General features: G+C 55.2%; 1 protein-coding gene across 1 annotated transcript in view; it reads right to left on the minus strand.

Moving 5' to 3' along the window:
- The window catches only part of LOC139239369 (pyruvate carboxylase, mitochondrial-like), a 1004568-nt gene that overhangs the window by 169108 nt on the left and 818597 nt on the right, over nucleotides 1–16863 (minus strand). Inside the window, exons 7-8 of the mRNA XM_070868045.1 lie at nucleotides 15766–15922; nucleotides 7714–7954 (exon numbers count right to left, since the gene is read on the minus strand). Of these exons, the coding sequence (XP_070724146.1) occupies nucleotides 7714–7954; nucleotides 15766–15922 (398 nt within the window). The remainder of the gene's footprint in view (nucleotides 1–7713; nucleotides 7955–15765; nucleotides 15923–16863) is intronic.

Here is a 16863-nt window from a genome sequence, read left to right on the forward strand (position 1 = left end):
TGACACAGTCACAAATGATGTCATTTGTGACTTTGAGAGCCGCTTCGATACTGTGGCAGGGGCGGAAACTGGTGTGGAGGGATTTAAACATGAGGGAGCGCCGCACTGTCGGAGGGACAGTACTGAGGGAGTGCCGCACTGTCGGAGGGGCAGTGCTGAGGGAGCGCCGCACTGTCGGAGGGGCAGTGCTGAGGGAGCGCCGCACTGTCGGAGGGGCAGTACTGAGGGAGTGCCGCACTGTCGGAAGGGCAGTGCTGAGGGAGCGCCGCACTGTCGGGGAGGCAGTACTGAGGGAGCGCCGCACGGACGGAGGGGCAGTACTGAGGAAGCGCCGCACGGACGGAGGGGCAGTACTGAGGGAGCGCCGCACTGTCGGGGAGGCAGTACTGAGGGAGCGCCGCGCTATTGGAGGGGCAGTACTGAGGAAACGCCGCGCTGTCGGAGGGGCAGTACTGAGGGAGCGCCGCACTGTCGGAGGGGCAGTACTGAGGGAGCGCCGCACTGTCGGAGGGGCAGTACTGAGGGAAACGCCGCACTGTCGGAGGGGCGGTACTGAGGGAAACGCTGCACTGTCGGAGGGGTGGTACTGAGGGAAACGCCGCACTGTCGGAGGGGCGGTACTGAGGGAAACGCCGCACTGTCGGAGGGGCGGTACTGAGGGAAACGCCGCACTGTCGGAGGGGCGGTACTGAGGGAAACGCCGCACTGTCGGAGGGGCGGTACTGAGGGAAACCGGTGTGGAGGGATTTAAACATGGAGTTCTGGGAAAGATGGACACGTATTTGGGAGGCAACAACACGTTGAAGGACTTTGGAGAGAAAAGGGAGGTTGGAGTTGGGGCGGAGGGGTCGAGGGATTTTTTTTTGAGGAGAGGGATAATGACGGCAGATTTGATGGAGAGGGGGACAGTGCCTGAGGAGAGAGAACCGTTAACAAAGATGGGTGGGAAGCACTGTGTGAGGAGGACACACAACATCTGCAAAAGGATATAGACAGGCTCAGTGAGTGGGCAAAAATTTGGCAGATGGAGTATAATGTGGGAAAATGTGAGGTTATCCACTTGGGCAGAAATAATAGAAAAGCAAATTATAATTTAAATGGAGAAAAAATGCAAAGTGCTGCAGTACAGAGGGACCTGGGGGTCCTTGTGCATGAAACACAAAAAGTTAGTCTGCAGGTACAGCAAGTGATCAGGAAGGTCAATGAAATGTTGGCCTTTATTGCAAGGGGGATAGAGTATAAAAGCAGAGAAGTCCTGCTACACCTGTACAGGGTATTGGTGAGGCCACACCTGGAGCACTGCGTACAGTTTTGGTCTCCGTATTTAAGGAGGTTCATACTTGCATTGGAGGCCGTTCAGAGAAGGTTCACTCAGGTGATTCCGGAGATGAGGGGGTTGACTTATGAAAATAAGTTGAGTAAGTTGGGCCTATACTCATTGGAGTTCAGAAGAATGAGAGGTGATCGTATCGAAACATATAAGATTAAGAGGGGGCTCGACAAGGTGGATGTAGAGAGGATGTTTCCACTCATAGGGGAAACTAAAACTAGGGGGCATAGTCTCAGAATAAGGGACCGCCCATTTAAAACAGAGATGAGGAGAAATTTCTTCTCTCGGAGGGTTGTAAATCTGTGGAATTCTCTGCCCCAGAGAGCTGTGGAGGCTGGGTCATTGAATATATTTAAGGTGGAGATAGACAGATTTTTGAGCGATAAGGGAGTCAAGGGTTATGGGGAGCGGGCGGGGAAGTGGAGCTGAGTCCATGATCGGATCAGCCATGATCTTATTGAATGGCGGAGCAGGCTCGAGGGGCCGAATGGCCGACTATTTCTTATGTTCAGCTAACACAGCATTCTGGTTGTCTGTGCTGTTTTAGTAAGCGCTCTTGTGCATTCGAAGTTCGCTGTGAGTGAAGTTTTCCCCCCCAAATTTACTGCCATCTGGGATTGTAATATAAATGAAAAATGTTGGAATCTCTCCCCTGAGCTCATGGATACGAATGTGCCTTGTTTGTTTTAATATATTACCGTTCTTCACGGGGTTGCCTGCAGTGAACAGGTGATGAATTTTTCATACTAACTATCCTAATTGCCATATTGATGTATGTGTCCCTTTGAAAAAACACAGTTTAAATAATACAATAGCACTATCAATCAGTTCTTTGTTCCCCACTACGCAAATGTTCAACCAGCCCGCGCTGACAGAGAGGGGGCAGACAGCTGCTGGGGCCCGGACAGAGACACTCCCGAGCATCAGACGCTCAGGGACACCTGGCGAATGTTGCTCCCCGCCTCTGTGTGTCCGCGCAGTCGGGCTATTCGACTGCAAGCGGCATCACCGCCGTGCCTGTCGGCCGTGGCACGCTGTCGCCTCTGAGAATGGTCGTGGGGCTCCAGTTCCCACTCCAGAGAACCGAGCCCCACATTCCGGGCCGGTGTCAATACTGAGGGAGCGCCGTACTGTCGGAGGGGCAGTACTGAGGGAGCGCCGCACTGTCAGAGGGGCAGTACTGAGGGAGCACCGCACTGTCGGAGGGGCAGTACTGAGGGAGTGCCGCACTGTCGGAGGGACAGTACTGAGGGAGCGCCGCACTGTCGGAGGGGCAGTACTGAGGGAGCGCCGCACTGTCGGAGAGGCAGTACTGAGGGAGTGCCGCACTATCGGAGAGGCAGTACAGAGGGAGCGCCGCACTGTCGGAGGGGCAGTACTGAGGGAACGCCGCACTGTCAGAGATGAGACGTTAAACCGAGGCCCCATCTGCCCTCTCAAGCGGATGTAAAAGATCCCAGGGCACTCTTGGAAGAAGAGCAGGGGAGTTCTCCCCGGTGTCCTGGGGCCAATATTTATCCCTCAACCAACATCACTAAAACAGCTGATCTGGTCATTATCACATTGCTGTGTGTGAGAGCTTGCTGTGCGCAAATTGGCTGCCTGCGTTTCCCACATTACAACAGTGACTACACTCCAAAAGTACTTCATTGGCTGTAAAGCGCTTTGTGACGTGCTGAGGTGGGGAAATGATCCTGTCCTTCCATCTTTCTTTGTTTGAGATGGAAGGACAGGGTAAAGGACAAGAAATCATTTGCAATGTGTACGGAGCTATGAAAATATATTGCCACACAGGAGCCCGGGAGTGTTCGCACTGACTCGTCACGACCAAGGAATGCCGAGAGCTCCCGCACTGCTCCCTGAAGCTGAGAGTCGCCAATGGCCCGGGACCAAACACTGACACTGTCCTTACCGCGCAATCTTCAGGCAGCACGTTGGTAAAGGGGCCCCGCTCAGCCTGAGCTGCTGAATTATATGCTGCCAATGGCGTGCTGTAACCAGGGTCTGGGAGCAGGGTGGAGGCCCCGGCCTGCCTGAGAACACCAGCGGCAGGTCGGGGCCACAAAAGGAGCGGTGAGCGGCAGTCCGGGAACAGCATGGCGGCGTATCACGTCAGGGAGCAGTGCAAACTGCGGCGGCAGCGAAGAGGGACGTCACCAAGGCCCAGGTCGGTGATTGGAGTGTGGGCAGGTACAGCAGGAGCAAGTGGGCAAGGTCGGGGCGATGGAGCGGCGAGAGATCGTGGAGGGCCGTGATCGGGGCCCAGGAGAGGCGAGAGTTCGGGGCCCGGGAGAGGAGAGAGTTCGGGGCCTGGGAGAGGAGAGAGTTCGGGGCCCGGGAGAGGAGAGAGTTCGGGGCCCGGGAGAGGAGAGAGTTCGGGGCCCGGGAGAGGCGAGAGTTCGGGGCCCGGGAGAGGAGAGAGTTCGGGGCCCGGGAGAGGAGAGAGTTCGGGGCCTGGGAGAGGAGAGAGTTCGGGGCCTGGGAGAGGCGAGAGTTCGGTGCCCGGGAGATGCGAGAGTTCGGTGCCCAGGAGAGGCGAGAGTTCGGGGCCCAGGAGAGGCGAGAGTTCGGGGCCCGGGAGAGGCGAGAGTTCGGGGCCCGGGAGAGGAGAGAGTTCGGGGCCCGGGAGAGGAGAGTTCGGGGCCTGGGAGAGGAGAGAGTTCGGTGCCCGGGAGAGGAGAGAGTTCGGGGCCTGGGAGAGGAGAGAGTTCGGGGCCTGGGAGAGGAGAGAGTTCGGGGCTCAGGAGAGGAGAGAGTTCGGGGCCTGGGAGAGGAGAGAGTTCGGGGCCCGGGAGAGGAGAGAGTTCGGGGCCTGGGAGAGGAGAGAGTTCGGGGCCTGGGAGAGGCGTGAGTTCGGGGCCCGGGAGAGGAGAGAGTTCGGGGCCCGGGAGAGGAGAGAGTTCGGGGCCTGGGAGAGGAGAGAGTTCGGGGCCCAGGAGAGCCGAGAGTTCGGGGCTCAGGAGAGCCGAGAGTTCGGGGCCTGGGAGAGGAGAGAGTTCGGGGCCTGGGAGAGGCGTGAGTTCGGGGCCCGGGAGAGGAGAGAGTTCGGGGCCTGGGAGAGGCGTGAGTTCGGGGCCCGGGAGAGGAGAGAGTTCAGGGCCCAGAAGAGGAGAGAGTTCGGGGCCCAGGAGAGGAGAGAGTTCGGGGCCCGGGAGAGGAGAGAGTTCGGGACCCGGGAGAGGAGAGAGTTCGGGGCCCGGGAGAGGAGAGAGTTCGGGGCCTGGGAGAGGAGAGTTCGGGGCCCGGGAGAGGAGAGAGTTCAGGGCCCGGGAGAGGAGAGAGTTCGGGGCCCGGGAGAGGAGAGAGTTCGGGGCCCGGGAGAGGAGAGAGTTCGGGACCAGGAGAGCCGAGAGTTCGGGCCTGGGAGAGGAGAGAGTTCGGGGCCTGGGAGAGGAGAGAGTTCGGGGCCCAGGAGAGCCGAGAGTTCGGGGCCTGGGAGAGGAGAGAGTTCGGGGCCCGGGAGAGGAGAGAGTTCGGGGCCCGGGAGAGGAGAGAGTTCGGGGCCCGGGAGAGGAGAGAGTTCGGGACCCGGGAGAGGCGTGAGTTCAGGGCCCAGGAGAGGCGAGAGTTTGGGGCCCAGGAGAGGTTGAGGGCCCAGGGGCAGCACGGGCCCAGCCCACACTGTGCGATATGTGAGCGCACTGGGTCCATGCAGCAGAGCTGGTCTCCAGTCATCCTGGTTAACCCTTGCCACTGGACCAAGACCTCGCTCTGTCAAGCCCGTGTGGTGGCTGGTGTGCAACGGTCACCCCACGTTAAAAAAACCCACCCACAGGCATCTTCCACCCTTCAGGATGTAGTTCGTGATCCGGAATATTAGGTCCTTCATTGGAACACCTGTGAACTCATCCCTTTTTGGCGTGGGAACAAGTCATCCTCGCTTCGAGGGACCGCCGATGATGATGATAACATGCCTGCTTTCTTTCTCTCTCTCTCTTTCTTTCTTCCATCCTACTTCCTTCCATCTTGTTTTCTCTCTCCCTCCCACACCCTTCCCTCTTCCTCTTGTCTTTCAGGAAGGGACACCAGAAAGCCATGAACGTATCGCTCCTGTGAGGACAGTATCAGCCACGGATGTGGGCAGCTCGGCCATGACAGCTGCCCCGCCCACCCCCTCCCCGTCATCTCCCCATCTCCCCCCTCGGGTTCTTTTGGCAATTAACTTATCTCTGTGTCCCTCGGGTCACCGACCCTGCTGCCCCTGGGAACAGAGGTGGTAAGGAGGAGATGAGAGATCTTTTGTTGGGTGTCACGATCTCCTCTGACTACCAAAAAATGCAAAAGTTGACCTATTTCTCCACAGTTCACACATTCACAAGTAAGGTTTGGGCAGTTGTGGGAGCTGAGAAAAGGTTCCCCTCACTTTCAGTGAGAAATCCCCCTCAGTCACATCAGAAATAGGAGCAGGAGTCGGCCATTGGGCCCCTCGAGCCTGCTCCGCCATTCAATGAGATCACGGCTGATCTTCGACCTCAACTCCACTTTCCCGCCCGATCCCTCAATTCCCTAAATATCCAAAAATCTCTCGATCTCAGCCTTGAATATACTCAACGACTGAGCCTCCACAGCCCTCTGGGGCAGAGAATTCCAAAGATTCACCACCCTCTGAGTGAAGGAATTCCTCCTCATCTCAGTCCTAAATGGCCGACCCCTTATCCTGAGACTGTGCCCCCTGGTTCTAGACTCCCCAGCCCAGGGGAAACATTCTCTTAGCATCGAACAGTTCAGCCCCTCGAGCCTGTTCCGCCATTTAATGAGATATATTTTGACTCCATCTTGGCTGCATATCCCTTAATACCCTTGGCTAGCAAAAATCTAGCGATCTCAAATTGGCCATTATTAATTGAGCCAGCATCGACTGCTTTTTGTGGGAGAGAGTTCCTCATTTCTACCGCCCTTTGTCTGAAGAAATGTTTCCTAACTTCTCTCCTGAATGGCCCGGGTCTGATTTTAACATTATATCCCCTTGTCCGAGACTCCCCACTGTATTAGAGCTCCCTCTAATGGACTACTGCTCCCTCTAGTGGACTACCGTGCTAATGCAACTACTGATGCAAATAATAAAAGGGTCACGTGTGAAGGTTTGTGGGAGAAGAAAAAAAATCTGTAACCTGTCTGAAGGGGAGTCCTCGGGGGATGGGCATTCCTACTGCAGGCAGTTTGCATCAAACAGGAAGAGGCCTGCTGAAGGACATTCGAGTTGGCCAATCGGCAAAGTGGTCAAGTTATCTCTGACCAAACACAACTGGACATCTGGATGTTACCCGGAGCCAGTTTGAGGCGCTATAAAACCACAGGACACAAAGGAAATCTTTCTCTTGAGCCGGGGACTTTGCCGGAGTGTGGTCCAGTCAGACCCACTGAAAGGTTTTTTTTGTTCTTAGTCCATTGGTCTGATCAGCCATAGGCGAGGTGTGAACAGCGTGGATATATACATAGCGAGAGGCATTGTGCACGACCAGTTAAAGAAGGAGTGCATACATTGCGAAGTGTAAGGTTGTTTTTAATTGTACATAACTGGGGAAATTGGGGCATAGATTTTGCGAAGTTTCAATATAAAATCAGTAAGCTAACGAATTTGCAATCACAAAAATTTACAGCACGGAAGGAGGCCATTTCGGCCCAACCTGTCTGCTCCGGCCGACCAAGAGCTACCCGGCCTAATATCACTTTCCAGCTCTCGGTCCGTAGCCCTGTAGGTTATAAGTGCACATCCAAGTACTTTTTAAATGTGGTGAGGGTTTCTGCCTCTACCACCCTTTCAGGCAGTGAGTTCCAGACCCCCACCACCCTCTGGGTGAAGACATTTCTCCTCAAATCCCCTCTAAACCTCCCCCCAATTACTTTAAATCTGTGCCCCCTGGTTGTTGACCCCTCTGCCAAGGGAAACAGGTCCGTCCTATCCACTCTATCCAGGCCCCTCATCATTTTATACACCTCAATCAGGTCTCCCCTCAGCCTCCGCTGTTCCAAAGAAAACAGACCCAGTCCAATCTTTCCTCATCACTAAAATTCTCCAGTCCTGGCAACATCCTGGTAAATCTCCTCTCCAGTGCCATAGATCAGCCATGATCGTATTGAATGGCGGAGCAGGCTCGAGGGGCCGTATGGCCAACTCCTGCTCCTATTTCTTACAGAAACTTGGAAAATAGGTGCAGGAGTAGGCCATTCGGTCCTTCGAGTCTGCACCACCATTCAATATGATCATGTTCTTAAATCCGTGCTGACTGTCCCTAATTAATCCTTGCCTTTCCAAGTGTAGATTTATCCTGTCCTTCAGGATGTTTTCCAATTATTTTCCCACCACTGAGATGCTTGTTCGTGCTGCGGTAAGATTATATTGCCCCCCCCTCCCACCCTGGCACCCCCTCACCCCACCTTACCTTGATGCAGAGGATGTGGGTCCCAGCCTTGACCAGCTCGTCGGCCAGCCTGAGGTAGTAGTCCAGCGAGTACTTGGTCCTCTGGGGGTCACACACGTCGCCAGTGTAGGAGATGGCAGCCTCGACCACTCCGCCCGCATTGCCCGCTGCCTCCATGCCCAGCACCATGTTGGGCAGGTAGTTGAGGGAGTCGAACACTCTGAAGATGTCCATCCCGTTCTCCTTCGCCACCTCGCAGAACCTGACGGGCACAAGCAGAGCGGGCGTTAGACCCCCCCCGCTCTCGATCTGCTCCAAATACTTCCACTGGCTCCCACGGCCCAAGGCTCGAAGGCCGCTTTTTTGTTTTAGCAAACTTGTTCTCACAATTCCTGAAAGTTACACTGAATGACATCGAGTGAACAGCACAGAAACAGGTCCGAGCTGGTGTTTATTCTCCACACCTCCTCCCACCCGTCCTGACCAGAAAATCTAGGCTGCCACTCCACTGCAGTACTGAGGGAGCGCCGCACTATCGGAGGGGCAGTACTGAGGGAGCGGCGCACTATCGGAGGGGCAGTACTGAGGGAGCGGTGCACTATCGGAGGGGCAGTACTGAGGGAGCGCCGCACTGTCGGAGGGGCACTACTGAGGGAGCGCCGCACTGTCGGAGGGGCAGTACTGAGGGAGCGCCGCACTGTCGGAGGGGCAGTACTGAGGGAGCGCCGCACTGTCGGAGGGGCAGTACTGAGGGAGCGCCGCATTGTCGGAGGGGCAGTACTGAGGGAGCGCCGCATTGTCGGAGGGGCAATACTGAGGGAGCGCCGCACTGTCGGAGGGGCAGTACTGAGGGAGTGCCGCACTGTCGGAGGGGCAGTACTGAGGAAGCACCGCACTGTCGGAGTGGCAGTACTGAGGGAGTGCCTCACTATCACCTTTCAGATGAAGTATTACACTGAGGGCAGTCTCAAGTGGCTGTTAAAGATTTCGTGGAACTAATTGGAGAAAAGCTCATATTTATCCCTCAACCAGAACCACTGAAACAGAGCAGCTCGGCTTTAATTTCATTACTGTTTGTGGGAGCTTGCTGTGCACAAATATCCTCCATTAAAAGAGTGACTACATTTCAAAAGTATTTGATTGGCTGTAAAGTGCTTTGGGCCGACAGTCTAGACAGGAGAGTACAGACACTGCCGACAGTCTAGACAGGAGAGTACAGACACTGCCGACAGTCTAGACAGGAGAGTATAGACACGGCCAACAGTCTCGACAGGAGAGTACAGACATTGCTGACAGTCTAGACAGGAGAGTACAGACATGGCCAACAGTCTAGACAGGAGAGTACAGACACTGCTGACAGTCTAGACAGGAGAGTACAGACACAGCCCAGACTACAGACAGAGTGAGGTAGGGGTCCTGCACGGATGGGATGAGTTGGACCCCTTCATCCTGCCCTCTGGGGTCCACCATGTTTGGTTAATGCCGAGTTTAACCACGCCTCCTTCTGATTATGTGAGCTCTACTGACCTGGGGCAGTACTAAGTGCTGTATAAATATACACGCACACACTGTCTAATGTTCAGACCCTCCACCCACTCGTTAACCCTTCCTATCAGGGGCACTGAGGCTAACGATCGCTCTCCCTAGCCCCACGAATGGACTCCGGGGTCTAAACCGGTTTACTATCTGCCCAGGAAGGACATATACCAGGACCTGCTCGAAATCATCCGGTATAAAAAGATAGAAGAGTACAGACACGACTCACAGTCTAGACAGGAGAGTATAGACATTGCCCACAGTCTAGACAGGAGAGTACAGACACTGCCGACAGTCGAGACAGGAGAGTACAGACACTGCCGACAGTCTAGACAGGAGAGTACAGACACTGCCGACAGTCTAGACAGGAGAGTACAGACACTGCCGACAGTCTAGACAGGAGAGTATAGACACGGCCAACAGTCTCGACAGGAGAGTACAGACATTGCTGACAGTCTAGACAGGAGAGTACAGACACGGCCAACAGTCTAGACAGGAGAGTACAGACACTGCTGACAGTCTAGACAGGAGAGTACAGACACAGCCCAGACTACAGACAGAGTGAGTTAGGGGTCCTGCACGGATGGGATGAGTTGGACCCCCTTCATCCTGCCCTCTGGGGTCCACCGTGTTTGGTTAATGCCGAGTTTAACCACGCCTCCTTCTGACTATGTGAGCTCCACTGACCTCCACCCAGATAATTTAAGCCTCAGTTTTCTTTCTTGTACTGAAATGATGAGAATTCCTCTCCAAATGAATAACTTGCATTTCTATAGCGCCTTTAATGTAGTAAAACATCCCAAGGCGCTTCACAGTAACGATTTATCAAGCAAAATTTGACACCGAGCCACATAAGGAGATATTATGACTGGTGGCCAAAAGCTTGGTCAAAGAGGTCGGTTTTAAGGAGCGTCTTCACGAAGGAGAGCGAGGTGGAGAGGTTTAGGGAGTGAATTCCAGAGCTTGGGGCTCAGGCAGCTGAAGGCACGGCCACCGATGGTGGAGTGATGGAAATCAGGGATGCTCAAGAGGCCAGAATTTGAGGAACGCAGAGATCTCGGGGGGTTGTGAGGCTGGAGGAGGTTACAGAGATAGGGAGGGGCGAGGGCCATGGAGGGATTTGTAAACAAGGATGAGAATTTTTAAATCAGGGAGTTGGCGGACCGGGAGCCAATGTAGGTCAGTGAGCACAGGGGGTGATGGGTGAGTGGGACTCTGTGCGAGTTAGGACACGGGGCAGTGAGCACAGGGGGTGATGGGTGAGTGGGACTCTGTGCGAGTTAGGACACGGGGCAGCGAGCACAAGGGGTGATGGGTGAGCGGGACTCGGTGCGAGTTAGGGCACGGGGCAGTGAGCACAAGGGGTGATGGGTGAGCGGGACTCGGTGCGAGTTAGGACACGGGGCAGTGAGCACAGGGGGTGATGGGTGAGTGGGACTCGGTGCGAGTTAGGGCACGGGGCAGTGAGCACAAGGGGTGATGGGTGAGCGGGACTCGGTGCGAGTTAGGACACGGGGCAGCGAGCACAGGGGGTGATGGGTGAGCGGGACTGAGTGCGAGTTAGGACACGGGGCAGTGAGCACAGGGGGTGATGGGTGAGCGGGATTCGGTGTGAGGACACGGGGGCAGTGAGCACAGGGGGTGATGGGTGAGCGGGATTCGGTGTGAGTTAGGACACGGGGGCAGTGAGCACAGGGGGTGATGGGTGAGCGGGACTTGGTGTGAGTTAGGACACGGGGGCAGTGAGCACAGGGGGTGATGGGTGAGCGGGATTCGGTGTGAGTTAGGACACGGGGGCAGTGAGCACAGGGGGTGATGGGTGAGCGGGACTTGGTGTGAGTTAGGACACGGGGGCAGTGAGCACAGGGGGTGATGGGTGAGCGGGACTTGGTGCGAGTTAGGACACGGAGCAGCGAGCACAGGGGGTGATGGGTGAGCGGGACTCGGTGCGAATCACTCCACCATCGGTGGCCGTGCCTTCTGTTCCCTGGGCCCCAAGCTCTGGAACTCCCTCCCTAAACCTCTCTACCTCTCTTTGCTCATTTAAGACGCTCCTTAAAATCGACCTCTTTGACCGAACTTTTGGTCACATGCCCTAATAAATGTATCTATTTTGCCTTATAACACTGCTGTGAAGCGCATTGGGATGCTTTGCGACATTAAAGGCGCTATATAAATATAAGGTGTTGTTGTTGGGGGCAGCCGGGTTCTGGGTGAGCTCGAATTCACGGAATCGATTTTGGGAGGATTTTGGCTGCTTGAATCGAGTTCACACCAAGCCTGCTCCTGCTTACTAAGTGATCTCGTCGGCAGATGGATTCTGAGTCCTGCATGTAATGCTCATCAGGTATGGCCAGCATTTGGAACAAAGAGCACGTGAGTATATTACAAGTAATTTAATTCACTCCTAATTTATATGCAGCTGCTTTAAGAATATTGAAGGAGCTCTCAGCCGTGGACTATCGCTCACGTGGACAATTCTGCTCGGATTTACGGGGCCCAGACGTTCCAGGGCTCGGGAAACTCACACGAACCTTGCTTGGACAAGTAAATGCTGGTGATTGAGGGGACCGTTCCCATATCAAAATAGACGAGCTGGGCTAAAGGAATTGAGACACATTCACTGACTTGAAACAGCACAACATAAGAACATAAGAAATAGGAGCAGGAGTCGGCAATTCGGCCCCTCGAGCCTGCTCCGCCATTCAATACGATCACGGCTGATCATCGACCTCAACTCCACTTTCCTGCCCGATCCCCATATCCCTCGATTCCCCGAGAGTCCAAAAATCTATCGATCTCAGCCTTGAATATACTCAGAGACTGAGCCTCCACAGCCCTCTGGGGCAGAGAATTCCAAAGATTCACCACCCTCTGAGTGAAGAAATTCCTCCTCATCTCAGTCCTCAATGGCCGACCCCTTATCCTGAGACTGTGTGACCCCTGGTTCTAGACTCCCCAGCCCGGGGGGAAACACCCTCCCTGCATCTACCCTGTCAGACCAAGACAGGACAAGAACCCAACATACTCTGTGCTCATCACCCAGACAGCGAGGACTTTGCACGGATACGGGTGCCCGGGGGGGGGGTACTGGTTGGCAGAGTGTTACAGCTGCCCAGAGTGTAGCGGGCTCCACCTAGGACTAGAACTTGGTTGGGATACCCCCGTTCCTCGCGAGGGTTGGAACAGGGGCGTTCATCACAGGCAGTCCCTCGGAATCGAGGAAGACTTGCTTCCACTCTAAAAGTGAGTTCTCAGGTGACTGAACCGTCCAATACGGGAATTACAGTCTCTGTCACAGGTGGGACAGACAGTGGTTGAGGGAAGGGGTGGATGGGACTGGTTTGCCGCACGCTCCTTCCGCTGCCTGCGCTTGGTTTCTGCATGCTCTCGGCGACGAGACTCGAGGTGCTCAGCGCCCTCCCGGATGCACTTCCTCCACTTAGGGCGGACTGGTCTTTGGCCAGGGACTCCCAGGTGTCGGTGGGGATGTTGCACTTTATCAGAGAGGCTTTAAGCGTGTCCTTTGAACGTTTCCTCTGCCCACCTTGGGCTCGCTTGCCGTGAAGGAGTTCCGAGTAGAGCCCTTGCTTTGGGAGTCGGGCATGTGAACAATGTGGCCTGCCCAGCGGAGCTGGTCGAGTGTGGTCAGTGCTTCGATGCTGGGGATGTTGGCCTGGTCGAGGACGCTGACGTTGGTGCGTCTGTCCTCCCAGGGGATTTGCAGGATCTTGCGGAGACATCGTTGGTGGTATTTCCCCAGCGATTTGAGGTGTCCACATCTCTGAACCATACAGGAGGGCGGGTATCACTACAGCCCTGTAGACCATGAGCTTGGTGGTAGTTTTGAGGGCCTGGTCTTCGAACACTCTCTTCCTCAGGCGGCCGAAGGCTGTTCTGGCGCACTGGAGGCGGTGTTGAACCTCATCATCGATGTCTGCCCTCGCTGGAGTGGAACTGAACCACAGAACCAGTGGGAACCTGTTGAACCTTCGTTGCCTCCAGGCCAGATCCAAGGCCGTCCCATCCTCTGTCGCCGAGCTACAGTACGCGGACAAACCTTGTGTCTGCGCGCATTCAGAGGCTGAACTCCAAATCATAATCAGCATCTTCACTGAGGCGTACGAAAGCATGGCCCTTACACTCAACATCCGTAAGACAAAGGTCCTCCACCAGCCTGACCCCGCCACACAACACTGCCCCCCGCCCCCCACCTCCCCCGCCGGTCATCAAGATCCACGGCGTGGCCTTGGACAACGTGGCCCACTTTCCATACCTCGGGAGCCTATTATTAACAGGGGCGGTAAAGGGTTGGTATTTTCAGTGTGCCGGTACCAGCGACACAGAGGACGCCCGCCCGGGAGCACCGTGCCGGTGTGCAACACCCCCTGGTATTGACCCATCTCAACACTTGTCTCGCGCTGAACCCATCGCGTCCCCATAGTCACCCCGCCAGAGAAAGCTGCTGTGGGAGGTGAGGGAAGGAATGGGGGGTGAGTGCGATTGGGTTTTCTTTGGTTGTGATTGAACTTTATTTGGGGGCTGCGTGACATACAGGGAACGTTTCTGGTGTTTTTTGTCTCGATTTCTCTTTTTCCCCAGCAAGGCCTCTCTCAGGCTGCCGCGAGGCCGGCTGTTTAGCAACGGGATATTCAGTTGCTCCCCCGGCCGAGCGCTCTAAGGGAAGTGTGGGACGCCTCCCTGAGCGCTCCGCCCCACTCTCAGCTGCTGAGTTTTTTGGCTGCCGACGCAAACCGTTTCCCGGGGCCAAATTTATTCACCACCCGACATTACCGCCACCAAAAAAACCCTCACCCCCAAATTCCGGCCCCCAGGTGTGCAAAACGGTTACCTTTCAAAAAATAGTTCCGACTGGAAAAACTTGCCAATGGCCCCCTTCAGAAATTGCATCCTGCATTTCCGGAATGCCCATTCTCTGCTCAACGCTGCCCCGTGGCAGCGGGGCCCGGATGTGATGCCAGTCTGCGGCACATGGTGCATGGCAGGACTTAGAATCACAGAACGATACCGCACAGGAGGAGGCCACTGGGCCCATCGAGCCTGTGCCGGCTCTGTGACAGAGCGATCCAATCAGTCCCACTCTCCCCTGCTCTTTCCCCACAGCCCGGCTAATGTTTCCTTTTCAACTATTTATCCAATTCCCCGTTTGAAAGTCACGATTGAATCTGCTCCCACCGCCCTTTCAGGCAGCGCGTTCCCGATCACAACAACTCGCTGCGTAAACACATTCTTCCCATCTCCCCCTCTTTTGCCAATGATCTTAAATCTGTGCCCTTTACCATCAGAACATAAGAAATAGGAGCAGGAGTCGGCCATTCGGCCCCTCGAGCCTGCTCCGCCATTCAATAAGATCATGGCTGATCTGATCATGGACTCAGCTCCACTTCCCCGCCCACTCCCCATAACCCTTTACTCCCTTATCGCTCAAAGATCTGTCTATCTCCCCCTTAAATATATTCAATGACCCAGTCTCCACAGCTCTCTGGGGCAGAGAATTCCACAGATTTACAACCCTCTGAGAGAAGAAATTCCTCCTCATCTCAGTTTTAAATGGGCGGCCCCTTATTCTGAGATCATGCCCCCGAGTTCTAGTCTTCCCCATCAGTGGAAACATCCTCTCTGCATCCACCTTGTCGAGCCCCTTCATTATCTTATAAGTTTCAATCAGATCACCTCTCGTTCTTCTGAACTCCAATGTGTAGAGGCCCAACCTGCTCAACCTTTCCTCATCTCCGGAATTAACCGAGTAAACCTTCTCTGAACAGCTTCCAATGCAACTATATCCCTCCTTAAATACAGAAATCCCTCTGGTTACCGACCCTCCAGCCCCCGGGAACAGTTTCTCCCGATCTACTCTATCAAAACCCCTCATGGTTTTGAACACCTCGATTAAATCTCCTCTTCACCTTCTCTCCTCCAAGGAGAACAACCCCAGCTTCTCCAGTCTCCCCACGTCACTGAAGTCCCTCATCCCTGGAACCATTCTGGTCAATCTCCTCTGCACCCTCTCCAAGGCCTTGACATCCTTCCTAAAGTGCGGGGCCCCGAATTGGACACAATACTGAAGTGTAGAATGTTTCAGTGTAAGGGGTGTTGCAGTTGTGTGGGGCGGACTGGTTGGACTGGGTGCTCTTTACCTTTCCGCCATTGTTCGTTGTTCACAGGTTTATCTGTAACCTTCAGGGCTGCTGACCGAGGGCCGTGCGGCTCTTTGTCGGCCGGCGCGGACACGATGGGCCGGAATGGCCTCCTCCTGCGCTGTAAATTGCTATGTCTCTATGTTTCTATACTCTAGCTGGGGCCGAACCAGTGACTTATAAAGGTTTAGTGTAACTTCCTTGCTTTTGCACTCTGTGCCTCTATTTATTCAGCCAAGGATCCCGTATGCTTTATTCAGCAGTGTTCTCAACCTGCCCTGCCACCTTCAAATCTGACAGAGCCAGGGAGTGAATGGCGGGGCCGGAGGGGACCGCGAAGGATGATGGATGGCGGCTGGCAGCCGAGGCGATGCCTTACTTGTACACCGTGTTGTCGGGGTAGTTGGTGTAGCCCACAGCGTTGGCCCCCCGCAGCAGCATCTGGAAGGGGATGTTGGGGATGAGGCCTCGTAACTCCTGCAGGCGTTTCCAGGGGCACTCGTAGAGGAAGCGCATCGCCACGTCAAACGTGGCACCTGTGGGCGAGAGGGCATCGGCATTAATGGGCATGGCCGCCACACGGAATCAGCATTTAACAGGTAACTTCATCGAACACCCTCCAAAGCCTGTCCCACTAAACCGTAACACAAGCTCTGATCCACTGCTCACACGCGACGCCAATAGCTCTCTTCCAGCTTTTTAAGCAACGTCTCGATTTCAAAATTCTCATCCTTGTTTTCAAATCCCTCCATAGCCCTCGCCCCTTCCTTATCTCTGTCATCTCCTCCAGCCCCACATCCTTTCCCCTCCCCTCCCCGCCCTGTATCACCTCCACACTTGACTATTCCAACGCACTCCTGGCCGGCCTCCCACGTTCTACTCGACCTAAACTGGAGGTGACCCAAAACTCGGCTGCCCCCCGTGTCTTAACTCGCACCGAGTCCCGCTCACCCATCACCCCCTGTGCCCCGTGTCTTAACTCGCACCGAGTCCCGCTCACCCATCACCCCCTGTGCCCCGTGTCCTAACTCGCACCGAGTCCTGCTCACCCATCACCCCCTGTGCCCCGTGTCCTAACTCGCACCAAGTCCCGCTCACCCATCACCCCCTGTGCTCCCTGACCCCGTGTCCTAACTCGCACCGAGTCCCGCTCACCCATCACCCCCTGTGCTCACTGCCCCATGTCCTAACTTGCACCGAGTCCCGCTCACCCATCACCCTCTGTGCTCGCTGCCCCGTGTCCTAACTCGCACCAAGTCCCGCTCACCCATCACCCTCTGTGTTCACTGACCTACATTGGCTCCCAGTTAAGAAACGCCTCGATTTCAAAATTCTCATCCTCGTTTACAAATCCCTCCATGGCCCTCGCCCCTCCCTATCTCTGTAATCTCCTCCAGCCCCACAACCCCCCGCGATGTCTGCGCTCCTCTAATTGTGCCCTCCTGAGCATCCCTGATTATAATCACTCAACCAATGG

This window comes from Pristiophorus japonicus, chromosome 27, assembly GCF_044704955.1.
Source record: "Pristiophorus japonicus isolate sPriJap1 chromosome 27, sPriJap1.hap1, whole genome shotgun sequence".
Classification (NCBI taxonomy): Eukaryota; Metazoa; Chordata; class Chondrichthyes; family Pristiophoridae; genus Pristiophorus; species Pristiophorus japonicus.